Below are 15,987 nucleotides of genomic sequence, written 5' to 3'. Positions count from 1 at the left end.
ACTGCTGTTGCGCTCCGGGATTTGCTTGGCATACGCGGTACCACCGCATCAGCACGATTTGCTCGAGTGTCAGCGTATGGTAAGGAATCTCTTGCGATACCATCTGTATGCGACGCCCACGTTCCTTTGTCTCCGGCGTTGGGATGAATCGTGCAAAATACCGTCAGGGCCTTCATAGTGAGGTCGACTCCGCCCTTTTTCGTTTCGGCATGCAAGGGTGTAGACATTTCTCCTCAAAGTTATTCGGGGTACCGATGCGTGTATGTGTTTCCCCGTCGTTTTTCCCTCATTGCTGTGGGACCTCGCTGCGCGGTCGGCCTTCCATCATGGGCACGGCAGCTTGCGTTTTCTTCACCGTTCCGAGCATCGCAAAGCATTTGTCTGTCACTAGTCCTCTTGCCCGGTCGCGCAGAGGGCGCCGCCTCCGACTGAGAGATTCACTGGAAGCCCTGTGGAGCCGCTGGAACTGAATCCACCGTTTTGTCTTTTTCGTTCGCCAACGCAGTCTCTGCAGGGGTTGCCTGTCTGTACTGGTCATCGTATAGTGGTGCCTGTGTTGTCTCTCAATGCGCACACTGCTTGGCTCAGGGTCACCACTGAGAGCTGTTCCATCCCTATCATTTTCATGTATCCATCTTTGGACGCGGAGATATATGTATGTGTTCCGTACATGTATAGGCATGTGTATGTAACATTCCATGATGAGAATCCTGTGTCTGCATGAGCCGCGCCGCTACCGTGCAGATTCGTGAATGCCGATGTGAACGCGGACCTCTTTATCTCTGTAGCGTCCGCCACAATGCGGGTGCGCTTCGCAGCTGAAAAGGTGTCAGGTGAACCTCTGGTGCAAGTTGCCTCTGTTTTTTGTTCAGCACTGAGCGTCGGCTGGGAGAGGGCGGTTCTTCTTCTATTCTTTCGCGACTCACGTTTCGGCAGCCGCGGCCGCCCCCTGTGGACAGCCAAGTTTCGTGGATTGCGCGTTCTCTCTCGACTCGCGGCGACGGACTCCAGCCCCTGGCGCAGAGCTTCTTGAATGTGCAACCAGCGCAGCGCTTCTGTCGTCTAGGCGGAAGGTGCGCGCAGGACGTTTCGTCTTCTTCTGGATGGTCGCGGGCGCGTTGCCGCTCGCGGCCTCGAGTGCTCGCCGTCGCGGCTTTTCTCTCGACTCCGCCTAGCGGCGTCTCCCCGTGGTCAGGCCCCTTCGCGTTCGGCTCGGCGTCTAGCGCCTCCTCCAGAGCTGCGCAGCCGCAGTGGGGTGCTCGCCCACGCAGAGCTTGCCTCTGCGTCTCCCTGCAGGATGCTTCTCTTGAAAAAGCCGCAGGAGGTGGTTAGCAGTGCCCCCGGCGGCTCCGGTGGCGTTCAGCGGCTGTGCCGGCGAGGGCAGCCCGGCGCAGTGGAGGACGCGACCCCGCGTGGGTATCTCGAAGATATGACGCCTCATCGCCCCGCGTCTCCGTCGCCCTCAGTGGAGGCGCCGCCTCACGCGGCCGCCACTGAGGACGCGACCGGCAGGGAAGAACTTTGCGGCAGACCCCGGTCCGCTTCACTTCTTTCCGCCGAGGCAGACGAAGGCGAAGCGAACAAGTTCCTCTGTACAGCAGATCGCGAGAAAAAACCTGCTCCTCGGCCGCCGACCAACAGGTCGAGCGCTTGCGCAAAGCGCGAGACTTCGGACGGTGTGGTGAGTCGCGTACTGCGATCTGTCTCAACTACACTGGCGACTCGAATATACGTCCTTGTGTCCTGTGTACTTTGGGGGGTCGACCCCACTTTGGCAAAGGGGAAGGGCTTACGCCAGGGCGTTGCGGTTTCCATGGACTGCTGGTGTTGAGGTCTGCCGCGGCCTCCGCAATGTCGGTAGGCGTGAGCCGCTGATGTTTGTGCGTGAAGCCGGATGAGCTGTGCACCCGCAGAAATCAGATATCTCAGGCATCGCTCTGTGCTATGGTGCGTTTGTCCAGGTGGAGAACAGCCAAACGGAACGGCCTCTGGAGGCCGCAGCACCACGCTGTTCATCCTCGCCGCCGACTTCTTCGCAGTCTCCTCTCCTCTCCAAGGGTACCCGCGAGGCACCGGCAGCATCGTGCGGCTCCCCTCCGTCGTCTACCTTATCTCCTGCTCTAGCGTCTGGCGCATCGCCCTCTGTTCCGCCTTCACCTCCGTCGTGGTCTCCGTTGTCGTCTTCGTCTGGTGCTTCTAGGTCGTCTTCATCCCCGTCAGCGGTGCTCTGCTATGCTGCCGAGCCGCGCCCGTCGTCTGGACCGCAGCTCCCACAGCGGGAACTGGTTTCTTCTGTCGCATCTCACTCTACCCCGGACTGCGAAGCGCGTGCAAGCAGTGTGGAGGCACAGCCCGCCTCCGGGTCTCCGTGGAATTCGTCAACGTCGCCATCTTCTTCTCTCTGTTCTCCATGCCAGCGGGGGTGCCCGAAGTCAAATCCTGCGTCGTCTTCTGCCGTTGGCCGTGAAGAAAGAGGTATCTCAGAGGAGGGCACCACGAGGCCGCGCGCCTCTTCGTTCCCGTTGTCCTCTTCGTCTTCGATTTCCGGTTCGCCTCGCAGTCCACAGTCTTGTGCGAAAGGGGCAGCTCCGCAGAGTACAGACTCAGCCTCTTGTCGTGTGCCCTCCTCCACCGTGTCAAGCCTCTCAGCTTCCTCTGCGTCGCCGAGCGTGTCGCTCCCCTCATCGCCGGCCTCGTCTGCGACGCAACCCAGCCGCGAAGATTCCAGCGTGGCTTCTGCGTCCAACCCTACTCTTGACGGCAACTCAATTGTTGGAAGCTGCAACGAAGTGGGAACACGAGAGAAGCCTCGTGAGCAGCCGTCCGCCTCTCGATCTGTATCTGCCGCTAGTTCATTGTCGTCGTCCTCGTCACTCCGGTCTCAGTCAACCACTGACAGGCCACCGTGTGCAGCGGACGCTGCATCAGCGTGCTCGGCGTCTGTGTCGTCAGACGTAAATGAAATTGCGAACCCTTCGTCTCTGCCTCCGCAGACTCTCCCTCAAAAGAGTTGCGGAGAGCCCGACGCTTTGACTGGCGCATGCAGACAAAACCAAGACAGGGTCTCGGCTGGAAGGCCGTGCGCAGGCGCAGGCTCCGGATCGGAAGATCAGGAGGAGACCTCCGCCAGACGTGAAGAAGACAGACTGACCGATTCGCCGTCTCCATTTGACTTCTTCCCTCCGCGGCCGTCCCCGTTCGCATGCACAGTGTCGCAGCAGGCTGAGATGTTCCTGCAACTCTTGACAGGTTTAGCGAGGCTTCGCGCTTCATTCTGGCGATCGCCCAAGCGTTCGCACGCCTTCTCGTTCCACGTCTTCCAGATACAGAACGCACAGACCGATAAGGACCTCAGTCCATACCGAGAAATTTTTGAGACCCTTTTTGTGTCTCTCGGCCTGTCGCTGGCGCACACTCCGCCGGTCCCTCATCTGGCAGACTGGGTACTTCTCAAGAATCTTCCCTCCGACAAAGAGGCAGCGGAGGCACAGCAGGACAAACAAGATGTGCGCACGCGGAAAGAGCGGGTGCAGGGCGTTGGCGAAGACAAGGCGTCTAGCGTCTGCGGGCGCTCTCTTTCGGTGAGGAGGCAGAACCGCGGAGTCAGAAAAGCTCTCAAAGAAACGGGTTGTTCACCTGCTTCCACGAAAGACTTTCCGGGCGTCGCGGCTGTCGCAGACTTAGCGGACGTCGCGGGGCCCTCCCCATTTGCAGGCGAGGGCACTGAGGGACTGCGATCCTCCGTCTCGCTCTCCGGCGAAGCACAGGATGAGCGCAAATATAGCGCGATCACAGAGGCGGTGAAGCAAGACGGCGGCTTGGTTCTCGGGCATACGCTGGAGGATGTTTACGACGCGTTGGACCGCTTGTTTGTTAACGCAAAAGACTTGCATGAATTTTATCTGACGCCGACATTCCCTGAGAGCCTCTTCGAAGCTCCCCCCATCACATCCACAGAGACCAACCGCGGACCACTGCCCACCAGATCGGCTACATCCGCCGCTTTCGCGACAGATCGTGGCGGACTGCCCCTTCTCTCGCGCTTGCGCTCAGGAAGTTTGGGTGATCTGGAGAAGCGGGCGGCGGCGGTGGCGGCTGTGGGACGTGGAGGGGCAGCCGGCGCGGCATCTCTCTCGTCCCGCCTCAGCGGCTTCGTGCCGCAGCCCTACGGCACCCGCAGCTTTTCCCGACCTGGGGCTGTGCCTGCTCTTTCGCATCCCGACCAGGGTCTTAGGTTCTTCTTGTATTCGGAGGGGTTAGTGGGGAGACGAGAAGGGGACGCAGGGGCCTCCGCGGTATTTTCGCCGAACCTCCACCCAGATGGTGTTGGGCAAAGTGTGGGAGTGGACCCGTCAGTATCGCCCGTGACTGTTCATTCAGCAGTACCACATCTTGTGTCGCCCGCGTGCGCGGTGCATGCCGGCTCTCTTGCGCTCTCCGCGACGGCGAATCTCCCTCAGTCCCGCGCGTGTCTTCCTCAAGACGCGGCCGGCGCGCCTGGTGCAGAAAGTGCATTTGGCGCTCAGGCGGTCTCGGCGCTGCCTCCAAGTTTCTTTCCGGCGTCCGGCTGCTTTCTGCCGACACGTGGAGCGTCCTTCTTTCGAGGCGGGCGAACGTTGGTGCATGGCGGCGTGTCGGCGAGCGGGCAGACGCTGGGTTCCGTCGCCGAGACGCCGGGCGACGCGTTGGCGCCAGACGCGGAAAATGCTGCAGCGTCTAATGTCTCTTCAAGTGTGTCTAACTCTCCCCTGTTCCAGTTTGGATTTGCGCGAGCAGCCGGTGCACCTCCTACGCTGCCTGCGGTCCACGCCCCGCCTCACAAAGACCCACCTGGAGACGGTCTCTCCGACGGAGACAGAGGGAACAAAGGCGCCGCAAGTTGGTCGCCGCCTGCGGACGGCGCTTCAGCGGACGCGCAGCAGGCGAGGGGGGGTGTAGCCCCAGTTGTGTTGAAGCACGGTGGATCGAAAGGGGGCCCTCCGGCGGCCGCGTCTGGCTCGTGCTGCGGCCTGACGTCTTTGAAAGCTGCTTCTGCGGCGACTCCGGGAGCGTTCAGCGCGGGACTTTCCCACGGGACTGCGCGACGCGTGATGCCGCAGCCGCTCTCTGCGCAGCCGGGTTCGTTGGCGTCTCCGGGGTCGGACCCGAGTTCGCATGCGCCTGGGAGGTCGGCAGATGACCAAGACGGCGATCGTCTCTCCGGGGCCCCTGCGGATGCCTCTTCTGCGTCGCCACTAGTAGAGAAACACTCGCAAAGTGCACAGACCTCGTCTGGAGCCTCGTCCTCATCTTCAGGGTCAGCAGCTCCACAAGACGGACAGAAAGCTGGGTCGAATCCACTCGTGGTAGAAAAAGACCAAGCACCTTCCCTTGGTGGCGATGCGGCTGCAGGAAGTCGCGGGGATGCTGCATGCGGGAGGCCTGGCGCGGCCTCGGCGGTATCCCCTTCTGGTTCTCCGTTCCCTTCATCTGCTCTTCCTGTCGCCATCTCCCTTACCCCTTTCCAACTGCAAAAGCTGCAGCTGCATCCAGGAAATCTGGCTCTCCTGACGCACCTTGCGCTGCCTTCATCTTCCTCCACGCTTGTCCAACAAGCGGCTGGCTCTTTGCCTCTTCTTGTCGCGACGAACGGGAATAGCGTCCCCCTCTCGCACCTCCCTGGCGCTTCCAGCACGCAGACGCCTGCCAGCGGTGCGTCTGGCTTCCCGGTGTCTCCATCCCCAACAGGCGACGGTGCTGCTGCCCTGTTCCCCACTCCTCAGGTGCAGGGAAACAAAGCTGTGGGCACGCACCCATCGCCGTTCCTTATGCAGACTCTGTCAGGTTTTTCGGGCGCCGGCAACGTGTCGCCTCCGCTCCGGACGCAGGTATCTCCCTCTGGTCAGCTGCTCCTCTCTTACGCTGTCCCGACAGCTGCAGGCGGAGCCGCCGGTCTGCGGAGCGCGGCAGTCACGGGGGCGCCTTGTGGCGCGGGGGGGGTGTTGCCAGCTTCGGCGTCGGCAAGTGGGGTGGTGGGGCCTGGCGGCTTGAAGTGCGGCTCTTTGGGGGTGCCCGTTCTTCGTTTTCCTGCTGCAGCGGCGCTGACGGCGTCTGGGTCTGGCGCTGGCGGAGACACAGCCGAGCTCGCCCAACGAGCTGGCTCCGAGTCTCTGCTGTGTCTGCTTGGGGGTCAGGGCGCGACGCCTGCTGGGACTGGGGGAGCATTACCCATGCCGCTGCCTGCAGTCCCTGTCGCAGCGGAGCCTGTGGAGCCGGGCGTATCCGCTTTCCCTGGAAGCGCTGGCGGTCTCGCCGCCGCACCGGCCGACGAGGCGATGGCCTCGCAGGCGGGCGCGGGGGGGGCTCCGTCGAAGGGCGGCGAGGAGTCAGGAGGGAAGGACTCGGGTTCGGTCGATGTGCCAGCTTCGCGTTCGTCTCCATTTCCCCTCTTCCAGCTGTTTCGGAACGGCTGGTGGGCGACCCCCATTCCTCCAGAAGATCCGCCGCTCAGCAGGGACGAGACGGAGGCCCTTTTGCCGTTTCTTCCTTCAGTCCCCGCTGTCGTCTATTGTAAAGAGCAACACTGCTTCTTTGCGCTGTGGCGCATGAAGGACGGCGTCGTGCAGCGGCGGCGGTGTGAGTGCAGCCTTCTCGGCGTTCGAGAGGCGCATCGCCAGGCCGTTCAAACGGTTTGCCGAGTAAGCGTGGAGGCTCTGGAGGAAAGCATGCCAATGGCGAGCAGAGATGTCGCGTCTAGAAAACAACACGACGCAACCGTATAGGAAACCTCGGCGTAAGGGCGCGATTACCTAACCTGTGTGCATGGTGAGAGAGGCTGCGGTGGCATGATGTGAACAGCTGATGAGTTAGCGCGCGTTCACGGCACACAGAATCTTGGCTGCAGTAGGCAGGCCTTCACGGACCGAGACGGGGCGGCGTCACTTCTTTGAGCGGTGCCTGTTTCGTGGGATTTCGAAGGAGTTTCGAAGGTAGCCTGATGCAACCGGGCGGACGGGATGTTTGCCTGCGCTTCGTGTGTTATGTTTCTGCTCAGTTGACGCGGCGGCCTCCGGGTGTTGTGTACGACTGCAAGAGTGGGAAATGGTCGGTCTGCGTCACTCGCCATAACGGGCGTCATCGCGCATCTTTTTCTGTCAAGAAGTTCGGATTCGAAGGCGCCCACGAAAAGGCCATGGATTGGTAAGGGAACTCACCTTCGACGAGAGCCGGTCGCTTTTGTGCCGGAATTTTCGACCATCCTGATGTGCTGGTATCTAAATGCTTAGGGTGGTGTGACTAACGTGTGTCCTTGGCGATAGGTGTATTATTTTTGTTATGTGTAGATTTACCTACATGTCCTCGCATGTGCACATGCATCTGCGCACGAGAGTTGACAAAAGGCGAATGATATGCCTTCAAGTATTTGCAGCAGATCAACATGCGCGGTTGCTGTCCGGGAAGCACAAGCGGGTGTCAAGGAGGTTGTGCTTGTGAATGAGTCTGTCGACTTGCATACGTGCTGCCTACGGTTATTGCATCGTGAAGCTGGCGCACGTGTGCGTGTTTCAGGTACGAGGCGAAGCGAGTTCAGCTGGGACTTCATGACAATCCAACATGCGCAGAGGTCGCAGACTTTGAGGCAGACGTAAAAGCGAACCCCTCAGCGCTGTTCGATGTGGTAAGGAAAGCCCTCGACGCGGCTCCGCCTGCGCAGCCCGTACGCGCCGGTGCAGCACAACGACAAGGGGAAAAGGATGAAGATAAGAAGCGGAAGGATTCGACAAAAGCTGGCAACGCTGAGGCAACTGCAAGATCTCCTGGATCAGCTGCGCCCAGCGTGGAAATTGTCCCAGTGGCAGATTCAGAGTCCAAAATTGCGCGGCTCCCGTTGGTGTTGACGGCATCTGCGGCTGTCCTCCCGTCGTCGAGTGCAGAGGCAGGCGGAAGTGTGGTAGCGGACCGTGGAAACCGGAGCAATGCAAAGACGCTTCCGCATGAAAAGCTAGGAGTGAAAGATGAGGAGTCGCAAAGCAACGAAGCAGCATGCAACAAAGGTGCCTGTGAACTGTCTGTGTCACTGAGAGAGCCCAGTCCGGCATCGCAGCAGGGAGGCTGCGCTCCTGCCGTCGCACGCGATAAAGGTCTTGAGGCGGAAAGCCATGCAGAGGTGGATCCGGCACACAACGGACCAGAGGAACAGAGCTCTGGCACGCCCGCTGTCTGTTTTTCTGGATCTGTTGGGGGTGAGCCTTTGACTCTGTGTGCATCGCTTCAGTCTTCAACAAGTTCTGCTAGTCTCTCCGTTTCTCAGTCGGCGGGCTCGGGTTCTGCGCGTTCCGCCTCTCCCCTTGCATCCGTGCCCAGAGCCTCCTCGTCTTCAGTCGGTTCGCCGGATTCTCCTCAAGGTGCAGCAGTGGCCTCCGCCTCGGGTTCATCAGCCGCCCCCTTCTCCGAGCCTCTCGAGCCAGCACGCTCAGGAAATGTGTCGGGGCGAAGCACGAGACACGCGTCTCTAGGGGGTGTACTGGCAACCCCAGAGTCTGCAACTGCGTCTGAGGTGAAGGGTTCACGCGATTCGCCCACGGGAGTGTCCGGTGTGGCTCCCTTGGATAAGGACGCCGCACAGCCATCGTCTGGCTCCGCAACAACTGCGTCAGATACCGACGCCACGGTAATCGCCACAAAGGCTATGCTGAATGGCGGCGGAGCGACGGTGCCTTTGTCTTCGGCCGACGTGTCTGAAAAAATGTCGCCTTTGGCAGAGCGTGAAGAAGGCGCGAGTGCATGCGCAGAGCCTGCTCAGGCGGAGGGGAGCTTACCCACCGTCTCGGGATCATCTGATGTGGCGCCGCTTTCAACTGCCGCCGTCAGTCATGAAGAAAACGCACTTTTTCACTATGCACATGCAACGCTGCCGTCTTCGTTGCTCCCCCATTCTCTGCCGCCAATCCGAGGCATGTCTCCCCCGTCCACGCCTGCGGCGCCCTGTGGCGCCGATGCCAGCTGGAAAGACTCCGAGGGACTGAGTTTTTTCAAAGCGGTTGTGGAGAATGAGGAAGACAAGAAGGGAGAGACGGGATGCGAAGCGAAGAGTGCTGCGGTAAACACTGTTCATGGACCAAAACCAGCAGAGGAGAACGAGGAGGGCACTCAAGGCGAGGAGGCTCGGACTAAGCCTATGGCAGGGCTAACTGTGAAGGAACTGTGCGCCTTGACGGCTTCGTCACCAGTCTCCTAACCTAAAGCATACCGCGACAGAATGTGCCTGTCAACTGTTGAGGGCTAATGCGCGTCTGTCGCTAAGACTTGCGCACAGTTCCGTTTGGCGTATACGATGGGGGGGGACCCCGGGGGGGGGGGGGGGGGGCGGGCGCGAGGGGCGACGAAGGGACGGCAGTGATGAATCAATACAAAGCGGAGCGAAAGGTGAGAGTCATCGCAGCTCCTCAAACAAGATGGGACGCGGTCCGTGCTGGACTGTTTACGGGAATAAGACAACAGCTTGACTTGAAGTCACCCGAACGGGCAAAAGAGGGGGTTGCTATGTGTTGCTCGAGGGTGGGGCTCGCGGTAGGCTGGAAACGGCGTCGGCAAACGTAGCTGGAGGCGGGTGAAATGCAGAGTGAGTACAAGCGCAGCCGCAGACATGAGTTGAAATGTGGTAGATGCCATATCATCATGCCGACGCCAGCAAGTCATTGGGACCTGTTTTGACAAGGTCGACTCCGAAAGGGTGTCGAGAGCGAATCGTTGAGACCCTCGGCTTTGCATGGGCACCGCGACTGTTACAGCTGGCTCGGGTAAGTCTTCCGCAAAGAACAGATGTGGTTGTTTTGCGGTTGCGAATAAAAAAGGACGCTGTCCCGCAGGGGCAGATACCGTTGTCTGGGTCACTTGAGAAAAATGTTTGGGTTAGCCGGTCCAAGGCAAGCGAGTGTAGGCGCTGCCAAGCTGTGTGGCGAGGCGACCTTGAGAACAATTTGTTTTAAATTTTCTTTTTTTGCAGTGAACGCGGCCGTACATGTACATCCCTCTGTGACAAGCGAAAGAGCAGATTCCATAAGCTGAGAGCCCGTTGTTTGGGAGTGAAGGGGAGTACAGGAGCCCGGGGGAAAACGCTGGTGTGCTCCTGCGACTGTTTTTCCCACAACATAACGATGGATTAATTAGAGCGCATTAGACGCAGTCGTTGAGTTACAGCGTCCCGAAGCCGTCAGCTGAAGTTCTTGTTAACATTTTCCCTGTATTAATATCGACGATGTTGCATTTACCGATGACAGCGATGATTTCTGTAAAGCGGGGTTCCTCTCGTGATGACTGCCACCGTGCACTCTCAGGGGATCAGACTATGGTAGCGTCATTGATTACGATTTTTCCGTATTTACAGAGTACAAGTGAACACGTGCGTGCGGTTGTGTACGTCGCATGAGTTGCACTTTGTGGACAGCCCTTCAAAGGTGGCACCGCGCACAAAAAAAAGCGATAAGTTGGTTCTTCAGCTAGTCGAAGGCGGCGACCTCAAGCTTTTCGACTGCGTGAATGGCGCATTGCGTAACGTATTACCCCTCTAGGTCGGGCACACTAAATCGAACACCTACGGCAGAGGGCACGCTTTCGGCGAGTCACACGCAGCGACGTTGACACGGGGGTTCTGGCGGCGCGTTCAACGCTACATGGCAGCTCACAATTACCAGAGGAACTTGACCCTCTACTCGCGTCGTTCACGTCGCGACCTAGTCAGGAAGAAAAGAAGGCGAGAGGGATCAAAGGCGAACACTATTTATAGTTGCTGTAGACTTGGAGGGTACGAAACGGACGGAAGCAGGTTCCTCGAGCTCTACAGGGAAGGGAGCCGCCCACGCCTGGAGCCAGGTGACGTTACCTGAGCATCGAGTTAGAGCGCGTAGAGCTTGAGAATATCCGTGAACGCTCCACCGACGCACTTCCTGTGTGCAGCCTGTCTTCCGTTGAAACAGGGAAGCGAGAAACGGGAACGCTGACTCAGGTGGACCTTCGAGAAGCGCTGGAAGCCACCGTGTGTACCCGCAGCCACGTGCCTCGAATCCGATAAAATGAGAGTATTAAAGAAGCTAGTGGCATGGCTGAGCGTCTCTTGTGCCTTCCACTTGGCTATTGCGCAATGCATGGTAACTGCTTCGGTACATCTGTGATGCCTTGGTGCTGGGTCCGCGGCGGAATCGATCGCCACTCTCGCGTGATACGTGTTGGTCTCTACATGGCCTGCGGCGTTCACACGAGGCGCAGGGCTCTCTGCCTATTTTGCCACCGCTATGGTGAGCTTCCCGCCATCCTTGGTGAGACCTTTTTCATGGCTCACAACTTGCTGCCTTTTTGGGTCGTATCTTTTGGCGCCCCGTTGACATACTTGTGGGTTTTGTTGTGCCGAGCTCGTCGGGTGCCGAAGGCCGGACAGGCGGCCTGTTTCGTGCTGTTTTATACACTGCACAAAATATGGCGGAAGCCTGAGCCACAAAAGAGTAAATGCAGCGGATTCATAGACATAAGAGTCGCTCTGCTCTCCAGGGTACTGAGATTTATGCACAGGGTAGCGAGCTACGCTCCTCGTCCAAGACACCAGGGCCAACTATGCCGCGCAAATCACGAGAGACGAGACGGCTTCTCCACACTGCTTGCTTCTCTCCAACGCCGGCCTCTCTTCGGCAATGACGCTGGAAAATTCGGAGATGAGAACGACAGAGAGGCGCACGTTATGCGACTTCGTCTTTAAAATCCCCGTAAGACGATTCATTCAAGTGCGAATCCCTTAACGTTGACCCTATAAGCATGCGCGGTCCGCAAAGGTTGCCGTGCACGTCGCGTGGATTGGTCCTCTTGTCGGGGAGTTAGCTGTACACTATACATCCGCTGAGAATTATTAACCCTCTGGAAGTTATGCATTGTTGACGCACTCACGTGTATTTCTCTCCTGTCGGGGTCTGCGCCCTTCCAGGTCCTGTCTGTACCACCAGTAAGCAACGAATGCGTCCTGCAGTGTGCTTCGTTTGCTGTCTCGCTATGAAGTCTACCATACGCTAGAGCGCAGCAGCGGGCCTCACAGGAACCGCCAGTAATAGAATGATGCGTAAGTTTGTCTCCCAGCGTTGCAAGAGTGGCGGTCTGGCAGTGCTGAGGATAAACAGACTATGGTATTCCTCGTAGACAGGGAGATACCAGAGAGGGCCATTCTCCTTCCGGTTTCCCTCTTCAGTTTCTCGTAGATGGTCTTCAACGGGAGAGAACGCCGGTGGCCAAAATGCCTCGGGTAAACTCGACTCCCCTGTTGCCTCTTTCCCATGCCTCTGCACGGCAACAGCCTTTCCGGGGCTCGAGCGCACTTCCGCCAGCAGGAAGCGTGCCTTGCACTTGCCCTCCTACTGAAGACTTCCAGCAGGGCACACGCGCATTCCTTCCGTCTCATCTCCGTCAGCAGCCGGCGGAGGACCGAGGAGGCGCGCCTCTCCTCCCGTACGCCTCGTACCACCACGGAAGACCCTCGCTCCCTCGCACGAGTCTCTCTTCGTCCAGAGATATGGCAGGGCGCCTTCTCTTTTTCCCGCGAAGCGCACCTGACCCGTCGCGAGGGGCGGGCGCCAGTGCGTTGGTCGGCGCTGAAGAAGAGGACGAGGAAGAAGGCAGCTGTTGTTTCCCTCCCCTGACGCTGACTGAACGCCTCCTTGGGTGGCTCACGTGCTTCCTTGGCGGCCTTGTTATTTCTTCTCTTGCTTTAGGTAGGGAAGAGATAAAGTCCAAAACTAGGTTGCGACGCTAGTCAATCAAGTCTCGCTTTCACCGGCAAAACGCACACGTGTTATACTCATGCTCTGAACAGCTTGTTGCAGACAGCGCGGGGTGGGTAAGATATCTCTTCATCTTCATCTTGTTTCGTACAAGTTTTTCCCCCATGCCGCCTGGGGCAGTACTCCCCGTTTCGCACGTGTTCGCCGTTTTTGGCCGTCCGTGCGGCGGCTGAACGTCCCTGCCTGTGTCTTTGTTTGCTGCCCACGTGGTGGCGCTTCTCGTTTGGAACCCGAGTCGGTCATGAGGCACCCGTACAGGTTGTGAATGCCATGCACATGATCCGCAGGGGAAGTCATGGCAGTTTTGCCATGATCGCAGAGGCAGTGGCAGTTTCACGCACTGACCTCTGAGAGGATTCGATGGAGGGAAGAGATACAAAGGAATGTGCGGGTCAGGCTACGCCAGCGACGGGATGTATCCTATGTTCGTACTACCCCGTTTTTCTCTTTTCGTTGGCCTGCTATAGCAAGCATTTGCAGGCTGCGTGTCGGCCGCTCGCAGTTGATAGCGGCGCAGGCCCGAAGTGTTCGAGGGAACAAGCCGAGTGTTTGTGTTTCCTCACCGGAATGCCACCGCCAGAGGTGTGCATGCAGGATGTGCCGAGCTGGTGACACATTTGGCGCAGGGACACTGTGAGGCCAGAGGGCGTCGGGAGGCGCGTTTCCCGACGGACCGCTGCGTGCGTAGATGTGAACATAGGCAGTGGTACGCAGTGTCGCCTAAGACGCTCAAACTGCTGTTTTTCCAGACAAAGTAGTTGCATACAACATCTCACTTTCGTGCACCGTGTGCGCGATTGCTTGTGCGCGGTCTCAGGTTCATTTCAAGATCTAATACGAGGCAAAAGCACGAAATTTGCGGTCGCGTATACTTTGGGGAATTGCGTCGGTCTGTTGGGGACAGCCTTCCTTGTGGGGTTCAGGCGTCAGATGGAAGGCATGATGGAGAAATCACGTCTTTGGTGCTCCCTCGCGTTCGCAGCTAGCATCATCGGGACCCTCCTGTGCTCGGTTTTCCTCCCTGTGGCACCGCTTGTCATTCTATGTCTCATTGTTCAGTGGCTTGCCTATATATGGTATTCACTTAGCTACATACCCTATGGACGGGAAAGCATTTGGTGGTGTATTCGGTGGGTGAGCTCGAGGTTTTAGACAGATTATCACGATGTCAGCTGTTAGACGCATCGTTCTAGCTTCTTGTACAACTGGGGGGTTTGCGGGAATGACACACTGCTCACCTTCGTCCACTGACTTCTCTGTCTGGTGATCTGCGAATGGGGAGACACTGCGGAGTCCACTCTAAAGCAGCTGTGTACGTGTCTGACAGTAGACACGAGAGCATGTAAGGACATGTGTTTTGCGAGATGCACCACAATCGTGAAAATAGTCGCTTCGTCCGCTGACTGTAGTCCTGTTTTCTATTAGGATGGAGCGTGCCACATCTGCGAGGAAAGGGCAACGATGAAACACTGCGTGCATCGGCCTGCATACCAAGCTTCAAGCCCCTTTCCTGAATTTGACATTTTGGCAACTCCCGAATGTTCGCCAGATTGCGCTTCCCTCCTCCGGCACACCACAAGGAGCACGTGCTGGCATAGTCTATCACCACACCGCCGGCGCACAGAATTGGAACTGGCCCTGGTGAAGGCTTTTACCCTTCTCACTGTTCCATTATTTCCTAATGCTTTTTGCTGTACACTTCCATAGCTATACCGGAATCCGAGTACGTGGACAACAATTGTTAGCTTGCTTTCCAGTGAGCTGTTTGCCAAATCTTTAAAGCGGCCCGTCAACTCGTTGGCGTGACTGTACGCAAATGCTTGCCCAGATGCTGTAGTCCGCTCCTGAACGCGAACGTCTGCATGTCACGTTAACGCGTATTTGAGTCGTCGTAGAGGTATAGCGACCACTGGAGTAGCACCTGGTATGCGTGATTCACACATACATGCTTTCAGTGCCATGTCGCTTCCCCTGGGAGTCAAGCAGACGAACCACCCCACTTGCAGCCCATACGTGCCTCTCACGACTTCGCATAGGTTTCTGGATCGGTAGTAGCCTGAGAACTAGCACACCCAGCGCTCTAAGAACTGTTTACTGGAGGATGCCCATCCGATCGAAAGTTTTGCTAACGAATCGGTCACTGCGGGAGCGTATGCCACTGGATTAGCCTCTGAAGGGGACATCCAGTCCACGCAGTGTGAGCAATGCTGCGCATTCGCGTTCTCGTAGTTCCGTTCTACCTCATCGTCTGTTTTGATGCGTGTGCCATCGGACAAAACAATACTGGTCTTTGCATGCATGCCTCTCGTGGACACGGTGGTAGAGTCGATCTGCTCGTTTGCTCGTGGGCGTTACTCGAATGTTCTAGTCACGAAACGAAACAAGAAAAAGTAAAACGGAGCACCGTCCTGTGCAAGAGGTTCTAATTCAAGGCGGTCGGTGCGACTTCAACACACTTTGGCACCATCTCGCCTCGGTCTTGCCACTCGACCGCGACACACGCACTAGGACATGTGCACGATCTCGAACCTCCTTGTGCTGTTAGAGAACTCTCCTTTTTACACTCCACCGAGAGGCAATGGTGCGTAAGCCTACGCATCTGGGCCCGGATGCGTGCAGATGGCCATGTTAACGATTTCCCGCAGTGTGTCTCACTAGCGTTGCTCGCCTGCCCTCCCATTCCACTCCGTGCTCCTCGAGTGCGTTTTTAGCAACCCCTGAAGGCTGAAACGCCCGCTGGCTTTTGAGACCTGTTTTTCGGTGCACCCGAGAGTGTCGGCGGGCCTTCCTGATGAATCGAGTAACTGCAAAACTCCCGTCACGTCTTGCTCTGCGTTGCCGGTATCCGTAGAGTTGAGCAGCCGCTGAGAGGCATGCCGGGGCCTACATATACAGGCGACGACGATTGGTCTAGTTGAACGTTGCATGACTGCAACGGAGCACGACTCCGCTATTCTGAGGCCGCTTGCCAAGACCAGCTGTGTTCTTTTGGTTCTGTTCTCGCGCATAAGGTGTATTCCTTGGTGGGTCTGTGACCTGTCTCGCATATCGGTGAGCAAACCCCCCTGGCTGTGGATGCGCCGATCACCCGGCAGCCAGTTGAGAGGAGCGCCACACGTGGATAAGCTTGCATAGTGGTCTCGGAAGCCTTCCACCATGAACCTCCGCCCAATTCGTAGGACTGGCCTGC

The 15,987-nt window shown here is 58.0% G+C and overlaps 2 protein-coding genes across 2 annotated transcripts; both read left to right on the top strand.

Moving 5' to 3' along the window:
* Positions 1–76: 76 nt before the first annotated feature.
* BESB_065600 (AP2 domain transcription factor AP2VIIa-5) lies at positions 77–9,217 on the top strand (the record flags this gene model as incomplete). The annotated part of the gene is made up of 6 exons (XM_029364954.1): positions 77–162; positions 873–1,073; positions 1,297–1,681; positions 1,962–6,677; positions 7,034–7,179; positions 7,549–9,217. 6 exons carry the CDS (start codon positions 77–79, stop codon positions 9,215–9,217), a joined length of 7,203 nt encoding a protein of 2,400 aa, XP_029218537.1.
* A 3,036-nt stretch (positions 9,218–12,253) lies between these two features.
* On the top strand, positions 12,254–13,949 carry BESB_065590 (SFT2 family protein; the record flags this gene model as incomplete). The annotated part of the gene is made up of 2 exons (XM_029364953.1): positions 12,254–12,728; positions 13,615–13,949. The coding sequence occupies 2 exons, from the start codon at positions 12,254–12,256 to the stop codon at positions 13,947–13,949; spliced, it is 810 nt and encodes a 269-aa protein (XP_029218536.1).
* Positions 13,950–15,987: the final 2,038 nt, after the last annotated feature.

The sequence above is a fragment of the Besnoitia besnoiti genome, chromosome VI (assembly GCF_002563875.1).
Source record: "Besnoitia besnoiti strain Bb-Ger1 chromosome VI, whole genome shotgun sequence".
In the NCBI taxonomy this organism is placed as follows: Eukaryota; Apicomplexa; class Conoidasida; order Eucoccidiorida; family Sarcocystidae; genus Besnoitia; species Besnoitia besnoiti.
This window is presented reverse-complemented; position numbering and strand designations above follow the sequence as displayed.